General features: G+C 38.1%; 1 protein-coding gene across 1 annotated transcript; it reads right to left on the reverse strand.

Annotated features, from left to right (window-relative positions):
* Positions 1 to 808: 808 nt before the first annotated feature.
* Positions 809 to 14,524, reverse strand: LOC133450192 (DNA polymerase subunit gamma-2, mitochondrial-like). The gene is made up of 10 exons (XM_061728826.1): positions 14,227 to 14,524; positions 12,881 to 13,137; positions 11,869 to 12,040; positions 10,738 to 10,843; positions 8,802 to 8,907; positions 6,213 to 6,398; positions 4,946 to 5,083; positions 3,089 to 3,169; positions 1,865 to 1,965; positions 809 to 1,102 (listed from the first exon to the last, which is right to left on the reverse strand). The coding sequence occupies exons 1-10, from the start codon at positions 14,306 to 14,308 to the stop codon at positions 937 to 939; spliced, it is 1,395 nt and encodes a 464-aa protein (XP_061584810.1). The 5' UTR covers positions 14,309 to 14,524; the 3' UTR covers positions 809 to 936.
* Between the last annotated feature and the right edge of the window lie 269 nt (positions 14,525 to 14,793).

Consider the following 14,793-nt stretch of genomic DNA (forward strand, 5'->3'; position numbering starts at 1 on the left):
TTAGTATAGAAAGAAAGTGATTTTATTTTTAAGGTAGTTAAAAATAAAGGATATATTATTTTATATTATTTTGTACAACTGTGCAATAATAAAAACTAACAGACTAAAAAACAGCTTTTTCCCTAAAGCCATAACCGCCCTGAACAAAATGTGAATGCCTTCATGTGCAATTACTGTTTTTACCGTGCAATACTTTTTCCCGGACTATCTGTGCAATATTCCACATGTGTAACTATATGTTATTATCTGTAAATAGGATCTTGGGTCTTGATTTCACTATTCAAATGCACCTTAACCTTTTTTATATTATTATATTATTATATTATTTATATTTCTTATACTCTTATATTTCTTATTGTTTGCACTGTCTTGCACTGAAAAGGTGATGCTGCTTTTAATCTCACTGTACCCAGGTATATTGACAATAAAGTATTCTATTCTAATAATAATAAACACAATCATACACTGTAACAACGCACTTTTCAATAAGCATTACTACCTCATACTGCTGCACCTTTCACTTTTTAAAAAAAAAATTGTAAATATGTTAATAAGAGTCACATTTTTTTATTTACTGTTTGCTACTATTTAAATTAAAAATATTTACTAGGTTCAGTGAGCGAAACAACTGGAGTCAAATTCCCTGTCTGGCATGTTCAAACTTGGCCAATAAAGCTGATTCTGATTCTCAGTGATTATTTAATTTTGTTGTCATTTCTAAATTTCTCAGGTGAATAAGGGGGCTAACGGGTCTTCGGATGGGTTTTCACGTGATAATAAACAGTGAAAAACACAAGCTGTGTGCACGTTTTTATTCCAAACACAGACGAGAACATAAATAAAAGTCTACAGTTCTGATTGAGTTCGGGGAGATTAGTTTGAAGCAAAGCTCCGTCCGGAGGAGCGTCTCCTCAGATTCCCGGATAAATCCTCCACTCAGATGTTGTCGGCTGCAGAAATGTATCTGGCCAGGAAGTTCTTGAGCTCTGAGATGTGCATGGTCTCCTTGATGGTGGTGTCTCTGCTGCGCAGCTGCAGGAGGCCGCTCTCCAGCGTGTTCTCTCCGACCACGGCGCTGAAGAGAACGCCCATCTCATCGTACCTGCGGGAGGGACGGTCAGAAACACGGGTGAGGCCGCGGCGGGAACGGTGCACATGGTTCACAGCTCAGCCGGCGTCGACACACTCAGTGCATTTACATGGGAAGTTTAATTCCTCTTTAATTCAGAATTAAAATTAAATCTGATTTAAAATGAGTAAAAATGACCATGTAAACACCTAATTCTGAATGAAAATGGCCATTCAGAATTAAACTTAATTCCGAAGGCTGGTTTATTCCGATTTTAAATCCGAATAGAATAATTCCTCGATCATGTATCCACTCATTCTGCCTTAAATTAATTCCGGTCTTTCTTTCTGCTCGTTCCCTCGCCCGTCTGTCTCCATGACGCTTATATTCCACGCTGGGCTGGTTTTCCAAACAAAGTTTCAAGATGCAGCACGCAGTAAACGCTGGTCAAGAGCAGAGATTATTTATTTAATAAATAGCTTGGAGGACCTGGAAATAATTAAAAGAACAGATGGAAACAGGAAACATAAGAATAGTGAGCTTTTCAAAGTTGTAGCGGCTAAGTTAGTTTTTCTTCCGGTAGTTTAACTTCCGGTCCCCCCCCTATCCAATCAGAACCTTCCCAACCCCCAGACCTGGAGAGGAATTGGAGAAAGACCATCAAACCTGTTTTCCATTTAAACCTCAATTCAGAATTACTATTTCCATGTAAACTCGAAGGAAAATTATTTAATTTGGAATAATTAATTCCAAATTAAAAAAACATCATGTAACCGTGGCCAGTGAGGAGCTTACTTGGCGTTCAGCTGCTCCGCTGATGTGGGCAGAGTTTCCAGATATCCGGGCCATGCAAAGATCTCTGCCTCCAGGAACTCCTGCAGGAGGCCGTCGCAGACCTGGGAAACACACTCAAACCTTTACTGGTCCCATTAAACCCACACTCAGTGGAATATCCACGGAGAGAAACACTTTAAACCAGGAGTCTTCAACCTTTTTTAGCCCTTGGATGAGAGAAACAACGGAGCAGGGAAAAACCCACTTGGAATTCTTATTTTTTCCCCTTTTTTTAATGTGTCAGGTTTTAAGTCTGGCTTATAATAACTTTTGAATGTGTTTTATTCTGCTTATATCACCTTATTAACCAATTCCTGACTGGGTTATTAGCTACATGTGTTTACGGTTGATGAAACTTTGGCCTCGTCAGACATGGAAGGAGTAACGTTAGGCCGAGCTGGAACGTTACAATCTCCAGCTTTAGGCTTCGTTATTGTCACTAATTTATTCTTCAGGTTGAACTAGCGTTAAATATGAAATAGCCAAGTCAATTTAGCAACACATTTTTTTTTCTTAAACAGCTAGCTAGCTCATTTTTCCGCTCTAAAGTTGACATTAGTCACATGACTCACGTCAGGGGAATCATTTATGTAGAGTTGTAGACTAAATAGTTATTGTCAAAAGTAGATTATTATCGCCTGTAAATGGAGTTTTCTCAATCATATATATATATATATATATATATATATATATATATATATATATATATATATATATATATATATATATATATATATATTTATTAGGGCTGTCAAACGATTAATTTTTTTAAATCGTGATCGCATGTTGCCCATAGTTAAAGTTATAGTATGCAATGTTTGAGAGCTAGCAAGATTTGAAAGTGGCACCTCCTCTAAGCCCCCCCCACGTTTGGGTGGGCACAGCCCAGCCAGATTTTTTTATGCATTTTGTTTCATTATCTAAATCCTAAATGCACTCGTTTTTAAAAGCTAACTCTTTTTTTTGTGAAAAGGGTAGGTTTTTTTTGTTTTTTTTTAACTCAAATTATTTTGGTTAAAATTAGGTCAAAGTTGGAGGACCCCCTGCAGTACCTCCGCCCGCGGCCCCCCTAGGGGTTGCGGACCCCCGGTTGAAGACCCCTGCTTGAAACTGTTTATTTCTGCTGCGGGAGTTGGCTGTTTGAACCAGGTGAATCCCTGCAGGGAGGAGCTCCCCGTGTCTCACCTGCCTCAGCTCCACGGTGCCTCCCCTCCCGATGTCCAGCGCCACCTTGACCGGCGCCAACACCGGATGCAACTTCAGCACCTGAAATCAAAGAGTCAAAACTCAGGAAAAGTCACTAAAAAGAAGTCGGTAAGTGTCAGACGAGGCCGTGCTTCCACTGGCGGGGGTTCAGGGTGAACTTGTGGTTCTCCAGACCACTTTTCTGTGGTCTGGTCTTGGTCTCGGGTCTCCAGGTCTCAGACTCGGATCATTGAGAGTCCGTTGCACACCAAGGTGACAGAATCTGGTATCAGCAGTTCTTCCTCTGGTTAATGTACAGTTTTGTAAACTACAGGACTGTCTCAGAAAATTTTAATATTGTGATAAAGTTCTTTATTTTCTGTAATGCAATTAAAAAAACAAAAATGTCATACATTCTGGATTCATTACAAATCAACTGAAATATTTCAAGCCTTTTATTATTTTAATATTGTTGATTATGGTTTACAGTTTAAGATTAAGATTCCCAGAATATTCACATTTTTTTAGATAGGATATTTGAGTTTTCTTAAGCTGTAAGCCATGATCAGCAATATTAAAATAATAAAAGGATTGTAATATTTCAGTTGATTTGTAATGAATCCAGAATGTATGACCTTTTTGCATTACAGAAAATAAAGAACTTTATCACAATATTCTAATTTTCTGAGACAGACCTGTATTTGTATTTTGCATTTGATTTAATGTTTTGGTGCATCTGCATGTGTCTGTATTCAATTACAGTTTTGTGTTTATAATGGCCTTGTTTGAATACATATATGAATAATATTTGCATATTGTTGTGATTGATTAAGCATCAGGTCCATTTCAGTGATACTGATATACGGTGTAATCTGATTACTATAATGGTAAATAATGTAATTTCAATCTTTAATATTTAAAATTCAGGTTTCATCTCCAAATTCGGTCCAATTAAAATCAGTAACATTTACTATTCCTGACTTTTCTGAGGTGGAGGGGGGTGTTGGAGCTGGTTATTCTGCTAGAGGACTTTGGGACTAGTTAGTCGTCGTGTCAATCCTTAAAAGCACTGGAGTCAATCCTCCAATAGTGTAGAAATAGCGGTAGTGCAGTCGCCACACATATTTGAAGATGTCGAAGGTGTGGGATTATTTCAAATTAAAAATAAATACAAAAATATATAAAAATAATAAAAAAGGCCCCGGTCCACAGCCAAGCATCTCTGTTGAAACGTGTTGGTTCTGAATGTGAAATTGCACAATTTAAAAGCAGTGTTTCAGAATTTTTTTTATTTTTGATACTTAGAAAAACATAAGGTTTTTTTATGTTTCAGGAAATGTTATGTTTAAAACAATTGTATATATATCTTTATTGGAAAATGTAACAAACAGTTTACTAGTTTGCATAATATGTACCGGTAAATAAATGTAAATTATTCTCTAAAAAAAACAAATTGGTTGTTTTTTAAATCAAGTAATCTGTCTTGTTTTCTATTGTATATTTATAATTGGGCTTTAATACAGCAAAAGTAAGCTTTATCAAATTAATTGATGGAATATTTCATAGAATTGATCACCAAAATATTCAATATCTGCAGCCCTAATTTGATCTCAGCTGATGGATGGAAACATTTATAGTGAGTTCAACATCATCATCCACTTCTCTGTGTTATTGAGCTGCAGTTGAAAACAAGCTCATATGGAAACTAGAACCAGGATGATGGAATACAATCACGCAGGATCAGGACATTACTAGGTTTGTTTTTGGTCTCGGTCTGGAGCTGAACTAGTCTCGGTCTTGATTCTCTCCGACCCCCCAGCTCACGGAAACAGGCCTTTTTAAAACGAGCGCCGTCACCTTTCTGTGCTGCAGCCTCTTCTTGCCGTCTTCTTTACTGAGCTGCTGGAGGGAGTTGGACAGGAACGCCGTGGCTCCTCGGTCCATGTTCCCGCTGACAGAGATCACGTGAGGAACCGTCTTCCTGCCGTCTCGACACTGAAACACATGGAGGAAACGCAGATGATGGAGCACGTGAGAGACGGAAGACAGTCCTAAATCTCAAAACCGTAAATCAGAGAAAACGAGATGTAGACGACAGGAACAGAAACTTCTTTCAGCTTTTCCCTTCTTTCAAGGGGTCACAGATGTTGACTACAGGGAGGTTTTATGTCGCCCCCTCCTGACAGGAACCCCCCATTTCTCTGGAGACGACCTGGGGTTCAGTCTCCTGTTTTTAAAAACCCAAAAATGACCCCTGGGTTCCTCCTTTTCTAACCCGAATATTTGGTCATGTATTCGCATAACGGGATTTCCCCATCAAACGGAACAGGAATTTGTTTTCTGCACATGTTCTTTTCGCAAGGAATCTTGGTCTTTTGAGTCCAGGAAGTTCTTATAAACACGGAGAAACGCAAGACCAGGAGGAGACTAATCACTTCATAAATGTAATGAAATATATGAACATTTCTGCATTTGTAGACGGTAGAAAGTACCGGGATAGAAGATTTACAAGAAGGTGAGAGAAAAGTTGCGCGAAGCAGGATTTGTACGAACGCCAGACCAGATCAAGCTCTGCTGGAAGACGCTGACGCAGGTCCGAGAAACAAAATGAATTGTACTGGGCTGTTGATTATCCTCCGTGCTGCTGTTATTGCTGTTGTTTTGGATTTGGATACAGGAAGAAGAAGCAGAAATGAGGGGAATTGCGTCATGACGTTCTCCATGCGTCGCTGGTTTGATGGAAATATCCCAAATGATTAAAATTACTAATTAATGTATACAGGGATAACCCTGTTTGCTCACGCATGGAAACAGATTATTCCCAATGTATTATTATTATTATTATCATTATTATTATTATTCCCAATTCAGTAACTGGAATATTGACCTTAACCTGAATTTTGACTGCATGGAAACGTAGACAGTGAAGGGTGCAGTGTGGTGACGGTGTGGTGTGTTATCGTGTAGGTAAATTAGGGGTTGGGCTTGCATCTCAACTCTCTAAAGCTCGACAAAGGACCTCCTTCTCTTGCTTTCTGAAGATGTTTCTCCTTTGTCTTCAGAAACCTTTGTCAGTTTTCTCTGATTGATTCAGGAGCAGCGGAGACGGCGGTAGCAGACTCACCTGCAGCTTGGACTGGACTCCGTTGTGAGTCTGCAGCAGCTCGGCGCTGCCTCGACTCCACAGCGTCTCCAGGGACTCGCGTCCCCAAGGAAAATCGTAAGAGATCCTGACCCCGCGAGACGCCGGCTCTTCCAGCTCGTCCTCCGAGACCTCGCTGCTGATGAACCCGGACGGGCTCAGGGCGAACTGGGCGGGTGGGAAGACGTTGGTTACTGATATACTCTACACTGCAAAAACTCAAAATCTTAAGAATATTTGTCTTATTTCTAGTTAAAATGTCTCATTTTTAGTAAAAAAAAAATCCCATTACACTTAAAACAAGACTCATCACTGGAAAAAAACAACAGTTTTCACCTGTTTCAAGTAGATTTTCACTTAAAATAAGTAGAAAAATCTGCCAGTGGAACAAGATTTTTTTGCTTGTAATGAGAAGATAAATCTCGTCCCACTGGCAGATTTTTCTACTTATTTCAAGTGAAAATTTACTTGAAAAAGGTGAAAATTGTCAAATAAGTTATTTTTCTGGTAATGACTCTTGTTTTAAGTGTAATGAGATTTTTTGACTAAAAATGAGACATTTTAACTAGAAATAAGACAAATATTCCTGGTAAGATTTTGAGTTTTTGCAGTGTACGTATCCACCACCAACTTATTTCGTTGATGTAAATAACATCAATCAGACGACAGTAGCAGCTTCAAACTGCAGCATTATGATCAAGACTATTAATATTATTATCCACGTGGATAAATGTGTTGGTATTCTTCCATTAAAGAGAGAAAAACCCACAATAGTCACCTAAAGATCTTTAAATTGATGATAAACAATTTACTGAAAACTGACTTGTTGATTTGTGGTTCAACGTAAATCATAAAAATAAACAACCGAATGACACAAACCTGAACAAAAGTGATGGACCTCGATTTAATATTTACTTTCACAGCTTTCTTCATGGACCAGTTATTAGTGTCCTCTCAGAGACGTGTTTTCCAATGGAGTGAGGCGTCTCACTTCGATACAATCTCAGCCGAGCGGTAGCGGTTAAACAAAAATGACGGCGTCCTGTACAGCCTTTTAGCCTCGATACGGTAAATAAAAAGTTGACTTGCAAGGTTTGCAAAGCAGACCTTGCTTATCACGGGAGCACGTTGGTGACGCACGAGCATTTGAAGAGGAAGCACGTCGGACAGTTGAATGAAACGGACTTGCCTTGGTAAGATATTAAGCCTATTTTGGCTTTAAAAGAGCTTTAACGTTATGCCTGACTGTGCCTGACAAAAGTATTTTAAATTAAATGCATGCAGTCCGAAGATGAAGAGCCACCATGGACCCCTTTCTGCAGAAGAAGCAGACGTGTCCCTGCACCAGACGACTGCCCTCACTGATCAATACTGATCTGTGATATGAGCAGCTCTCCATGGTTGATGGTGACGGTTTCAACAAATGATGCACCAGTTCAACCCAGAGAACGTCCTGCCATCCAGAACCCATTTACCCACTTGATGGAGAAAAAATACGAGACGTTTTATTTTATTTTATAATTTATGTTATATATAACCCAACTGCCTGTCCTTAAAAAATTTTAAATAATGGACAGAGGTTTATTTATTTATGGATTTATGTCTATACTGACTGATCACTGTGCCTGTCCTTGGTTTTAGATAGGACATTTTATTTACTTTTTGTATGAACAAAGTTGAATAAAATATCTATTTTTCATTGAAGTAGCCATCTTTCTCGTGTTTATTATCAATTGCCACATAATTAAAGCAACATACTAAATTTAAGAAAAAATTACTAATTATCCGATTAGTCGATTAATCGTTTCAATAGTCGGTGACTAGTGGACTATTAAAATAGTGGTTAGTTGCAGCCCTAGTGGACACTAGTCCACCTGTAGACACTACAGGAGTTCTGGTCCTCATGGATCTTTACCAGAAGTCACAATAATCTGTACGGCCAGTCTCTTTCCTTTGCGTTTGTAAACTATTCTTTTGAATCTCATTAGTTGATTTTCAGTTCATTATTATTTATAATGACATTTGTCAGTTTAAAAGTTTTGTCGTTTTCTTTGTTTTATGGAACGGTACCAACAAACTTGATCAAATGTGTATAATATAAAACGAGGAGGCCCCGGAGTGGAACCCTGGAGAACTCCGCGTCACAGCTAGGAGGTTTCAGGAGGTTCCTCCTGGTCTCAAACCAGATTTTCAGACCTGAGAACCTCACATTTATCAGTTTTTGCTTCAAGCATTTACAAAAACTGATAAAAGGAGCAAACTACACAATAAAATTACCATATTTAAATACCCGTAAGCTGCAGTTTTTGGTTTGTGAATTTTCCTAAAACTAGCCTGAGATTCAGATAATAATATATTAGTGGTAGAAAAACACTAAAACAATCTTAATAAGCCTGTAGGATCGTTATCTCTTGTTCATCTGTGGCAACTAAACAATAAATGATTTTAATAATTTAGCTTCAACTTATTCAAAACACCCTTTGTGTCCATGTTAGCGTTTCCGGGTTTGATCCTGATTCCCCGTTTGGTTTCGGCTGAGCGGTTTGGTACGACGCCGTTTCCCATACTCACTTTGCGCCACCACTTTAGCCGTTGTTGTGTCCAGTGGTCCAGCCACTGGGACGACGTTCGCGGGGAGCAGAACCAGACCAGAGACGTCTCAGTGAACTCAGCGGAGCTGAAACAGAACCATGAAAATATTATTTACAGGTGCATGATGCAACAAAAACATTTAAATCATTCTTTTTCTAATCACATGTACCGAACATAATGCAACCAGCTCTTTTCTTTTCATCACATGATATCAGTGTATGATCTGAATTGAACCTCAGTAATTCCTGGCATAGTTGCAAAACTCCAGTTTTTGTTTTTTGCCATCTTTTAATTATTTCCAGGTCCTCCAAGCTATTTATTAAATAAATGGTCTCTGCTCTTGACCAGCGTTTACTGCTGCTGCATCTTGAAACTTTGTTTGGAAAACCAGCCCAGCGTGGAATAAAAGCGTCATGGAGACAGACGGGCGAGGGAACGAGCAGAAAGAAAGACCGGAATTAATTTAAAGAGGAATGAGTTTGAAGGCGAATGGTTGAATATATGTCGAATTAACTCCTCCACTACCAGTTCAGGGCAGTGGAGGGAATTTGCATGGAAGAACATAATCAGGTATTTCATAACCCCGAGAAGGACATATCTACAAGGTGGCAGAACTGAATCTGGATACTGTTGGAGACAATGCAATAATTCAATGGCTGACCACTGTCATATCTTTTGGTGTTGCCCAGTGATCCAACCTTACTGGCTGGATGTAGCCAGAGAGATAAAATCAATTCTTGGCTTTGGAATTGAGTATAGCTTGAAATCTGTTTATCTGTGTAATTTACCAACTGATCTCAATCCCCAGGATGTATACCTTTTGAAAATATTGCTTATAGCCAGCAAAAAGTCACTAACAAGGAAGTGGTTTAAGAGGGAGCCGCCGACAGTGAGAGAGTGGATAGCCACTGTGGAGGAAATACGTGAAATGGAATTGCTGACCTTCTCCCTACGACTATGTAGTGATGAGGCCCAGAAATATTGGGGGAAATGGCTAAAGTATATGGGTGAGAGACCGTTATAGAGCAACTACCCCAGTGTTTAATTTGTTTAATTTGTATACTATGATGGATGTTTATTGTTACTTAATATCTTGGACTGATCGGAAATCACATCGGCATTGGAAATTTCCTTGTTGATATTATTACCCACGATTGTTTTATCAACTTTGTTCCCCTGACTGTTTTTTACCATACGGATTTTTCTGACAAGACACCTTCCCTACTCTGCATATTGGATGGACTTACTGTACACTGGAGGGACTCGCACCCAGGGCTGGCTGCCCTCTCCTCTCACACCCAGGAACTATAGTAACCCTTTATTACCGAGAGCAATATCTGTTTTTTTTTTTTTTTTTTGATACACCATAATACACCCCCTTCGGTGACCTGTATGTTCTGTGCTGTTTGATTTCTGTCATGTTTTTTTTTTCAGCACATAAAATTCTGTATTATAAAACTAAGAAAAAAAAAGTTTAAAAAAAAAAAAAGAGGAATGAGTTTATACATGATCGTGGAATTATTCTATTTGGATTTAAAATCAGAATAAACCAGCCACTTACTTCGGAATTAAGTTTAATTCGGAATGGCCATTTTCATTCGGAATTAGGTGTTTACATGGTAACTTTTACTCATTTTAAATTTGATTTAATTTTAATTCTGAATTAAAGAGGAATTAAACTTAATTTGCCGCCAATAACACTTGGACAAATCCAGTGGTCTTGTGGTTGAAGGAATTGGGTTGTTTTAAAAGAGTCTTCTTCCATGAGATGCAACAGCCTGCAAATATGGACCTTAAATTCCCCCCTAAACATGTCTAACCTGAGAAAACCTGCATATGCATCAGAGAGATAAACAAATGGAAGATTACTGGATCCCAATTATCCAAAAAAACATCCCATCTACTGATGCCTCACCAACCAGAGGCGTCCGGAGGCCGGAAACACAGACCGGTCTCGGCCAGGCCGAACGGCAGCTTCCTGCCCACCAGCTCCAGAGACGGGACGAACTGCTGCAGAGCCCCTGGAAGAAAACCCACGTCACAATATAATATACCGGGTTTCAGAAGAATCAGTAAAGTGGGTTCTTTTAAACCGGACCTGGTTTAAAGTAGTCCGTCAGTAAAGGGGACGTTTGCATTTCCCATAACTGAATAAGGTTTACTTTGTTCTTTCAGGTGACTAAATGTTTCTATTATTATGGTCCAACAAGCAGGTACGGAAGAGGATCAGGGCCACTGAAGAAAAAACATTGAACTCTGAGATTAAAGTTATAATTCTTACTTTTTTCAGAAGCCTAAAAAAACATTTTTAGGAAGGATTTTTTTTTCGTATCTATATATAAAAAAAAAAAAGAAAAAAAAAAATCAGAATTCTGACTTTAATCCCAGAATTTGGAGAAAAAAAGTCAGAAATCTGAGATTATGGTCAGAAATCTGAATTTAATCTCAGACTTTAGTTTTTCAGAAGCCTAAAAAAATGTTGTTTGAGAAAGATTTTCTTTTTCATTTCTAAAAGAAAAAGTCATAATTCTGACTTTAAACTCTTTTTTTTAGAAACGAAGAAAAAAAAATTCTCCCTAAATTTTGTTTTTGGTTTCTGAAAAAAGTCAGACTCAGAATTTTGAGAAAAAAATTCATCCTGAGATTAAAAACAGAATTCAGATTTTTTTCAGAAAAAACAAAAACCAGAAAACAAAAACAAAAAAAGGATGGGAGGATTTTTTTTCCTTTTCTAAAAAAAAAAAAAAGTAATAATTCTGAATTCAGAATTCTGGCTTTTTTCAAAAACCAAAAACAAAACAAAAAGGTCAGAATTCTGACTTTAATCTCAGAATTCTGAAGCCTAAAAAACATCTTTTAGGGAGTTTTTTTTTTTTTTTTTTTTTTTTTTTTAAATTCTAATTAAAAAAAGGGCAGAATTCTGACTTTTTTGTAGAAATGAAAATAAAAAAATCCCCAAATGTTTGTTTTAGGTTTCTGAAAACCCTTTTTCCTCAGGATTAAATGTTATTTCTTCCAGTGCAGTGATGTGAGTGTTTTATTTCACCTGGGAGCAGGCTGGTTCTGGCCGGTCCGGACCGGTCCAGCAGCGCTCTGACCTCCCGGATCAGCTGCTCCCTGCTCAGATCCTGCTGGTCCAGGATCTGCTGCAGCCGCCCGGACTCCACGACCCGGACCTGAACCTCCGGTCCGGCCGGGCCGCTCAGGCTGCTGCTGACCTATGGAGGGAGATTTGTGTCTTAATTATTCAATCCAAAAATAAAAAAATTCACTTAAAATCAAAAAAAAAAAATTTCAATCAAAGAAAAAAAGTGATTGAAGGAAAACAAATATTTAACACTCAAAAAATGCATTCGAACACTGTTTTTCTTTGATTGGAAATGTTTTCTTTGATAGAAGTGAAGTTTTTTTTGTTTGAAGCAACTTTTTTTGATTTTGATTATGGGTAGTAGGACATTTGTGTCTTTATCATTTAATCAAAAAAGAAGTTGTTTCAAAAAGAAAAAAATATTTTCAATAAAAAATGTGTTTGAATGCAAAAAAATATTTGAGACCCCAAAATTGCATTTGAACAATTTTTTAATTTTTTTAAATATTTTTTTTTGATTTGAAGTGAAAAAAATGTAAGTCTTTTTTTTGATTGAATTATTTTGACACGAACATCCCTCAGTGGACGGTGCTTCGCCATTGGTCAGACATGTTTGAGTGACAGGTGTCTAAACCAACCACGTCTTTCTGACCAGCTAGCAGCAAGTTATGGTCGCCAGCAAGAACTTCTTTTTTGATTAAATGATAGACACAAAAGTCCTACCCATAATATGGCCCAATCACAAAAGTTGCTTCAAACTAAAAAGAAAAAAAGTCACTTCTATCAAAGAAAACATTTCCAATCAAAGAAAAACAGTGTTCAAATGCATTTTTTTTGTCTCAAATATTTTTTTGCATTCAAACACTTTTTTTCTTTGATTGAAATCATTTTTTTGATTGAAGTGAAATGTTTTTAATTGAAAATATATTTTTTGATTGAATAATTAAGACAAATCTCCCTCCATACTGACCCCGAACACCCGGTTCCTGGACCGGGTCACCGAGCTCCACCAGCGGGCCAGCAGGTTCCTCCTCAGCTCCTCGCCCAGCGGCCCGTAGCTGCAGCCGAGCCCCCGCCGGAACCGGGCCGCGCTGCCGGGACCCGGAGCCACGTAGAACCGGTCCAAGCAGAGGCGGTGCAGCGTCTGGACCGGGTCCTGGTCCGGATCAGAACCAGGACCCGGGGCCGGGTCCGCCGGGCTGCAGCGTCCTCTCCTGCAGAACCGGGCTGTTTTTTTTATTGAAACATAGATACAAAAAAACAAAGCACATAAACGTCATATCAGAATTATAAACTTTTGCCTTTGGTTGAGCAACATCAGTATTACAAAATATACACTGATAATCTAATTATCGTACGACATAAAATAAAAATAAAATAAAATAATAACTCATAAGGGCCATCTCATATTAAATCATATCTTTCAAGTAAAGAAAACAGTTTAAGGGCTTTCTTTTCTTTAATAATCTCCAATAATATAAGATGTGCAATATCTGCCAATCTGCCAGTCTACCTCACAACACTCCACCTGTCTCTTTCTTTCAACCAACTGTATATACTGTTCATATTTCTGTGATTATATATATTTTATATATATTTTTATTTCTGACTTTTTAGTCCTTTTACCCCTCCCCTGCATGTGTGTGCTATGTGTACTGCTGCCAACAAAAATAAGTTTCCTCACTGAGGGACAAAATAAAGGATATCTTATCTTATCTTATCTTATCTTATAAGACCTAAGGACTTACTCAAGAGCTTTAACTCATTTCTCCAATGGGTCAAACACGGTTTGGTCTTAAAATATCTACATTTGTGAATGAAGAACTATCCCAATAACACCAAATTTTTAAGGACAAAGCCCAAATTCTTGTCTTCAACAAAAACACCAAATATAACTGTCTTCACAGTTAAATGTAGCTCACTGTCCTTGGACTGAAGCAGCTCTGCATCTCACCCCAGAAATATTGCACTGAATCACAATATTATAACCAAGAAGCAACTCGGGGACCAACTGCTTTTGGGGATGTTTGTTTTATTTTGCACCTTGATTTTAAATAAGTGTATGGGCCTATATGGGCTATTTATTAGCATCAGTGTCTATTTTTATTTGCACCTTTTGCTATAAAAAATTTAAAAAAAAATAGTCAATGAAAAATGAACAATAGGAAGCCAAGAGGGCTTATAATATTACAAAGTTCACTCTCATTTGACATCATTTGGATGGGTAAATTATTCACAAAAATGAATAGTAAATGGAAAATAAATTGCATTGAATGTGGTATTTTTTACAAAAATCCTGAAACTGTAACACATTACCAGTATCATCCAGAGAGTGTGCAACAGCCCAGACTCCTGCTGATTTTACAGCAGAAACGGCTCTAAAACCCCGGCTCAGCATGATGAAGATTGTTCTGCTGATCAGCAGCACATGATCGATAAGTTCGGTTCCGTCCTAAAAATCCGAACCCAAACCGCTGGTTCTCCTTCGTAACTTTAATCCTGCTCATCTCTCGCTGTTGTGACTTAACATGACTATAAAGTTAAGGTGAAATTCACTAAAGTTACGACACACTGTCATTTAAAATTGTAAATAAAGCGTTACACGTGGTCTGAACCCACGTGACCCTCATTCTTCTTCTTCTTGTTCTTTCTTTGCGTTTTTTGGCGGTTCTTCTTCTTCTCTGTTTTATTAGCGGATCGCAACAAACTTTAAGGTGCATACCGTCACCTACTGTACAAGAGTGTATAACATAATTATATGTATAATGGAATATATATGTATAATTCATTTTTACAGTATATTTATCAATATTTATCAGCCTAGCAGGGCTCGGAAACCCGCGGCTCTAGAGCTCTTTAGCGCCGCCCTAGTGGCTCCTGGAG

Source organism: Cololabis saira, chromosome 1, assembly GCF_033807715.1.
Source record: "Cololabis saira isolate AMF1-May2022 chromosome 1, fColSai1.1, whole genome shotgun sequence".
Taxonomy (NCBI): Eukaryota; Metazoa; Chordata; class Actinopteri; order Beloniformes; family Belonidae; genus Cololabis; species Cololabis saira.

Coding starts and splice junctions, on each gene's coding strand:
- LOC133450192 (XM_061728826.1), bottom strand. CDS start 14,308: ATGCTGAGCCGGGGTTTTAGAGCCGTTTCTGCTGTAAAATCAGCAGGA. Junction 8,908..10,737: donor CCTCCGGACGCCTCTGGTTG/GTGAGGCATCAG, acceptor GTTCTGTTTCAG/CTCCGCTGAGTTCACTGAGA. Junction 1,966..3,088: donor GCACCGTGGAGCTGAGGCAG/GTGAGACACGGG, acceptor TGTGTTTCCCAG/GTCTGCGACGGCCTCCTGCA.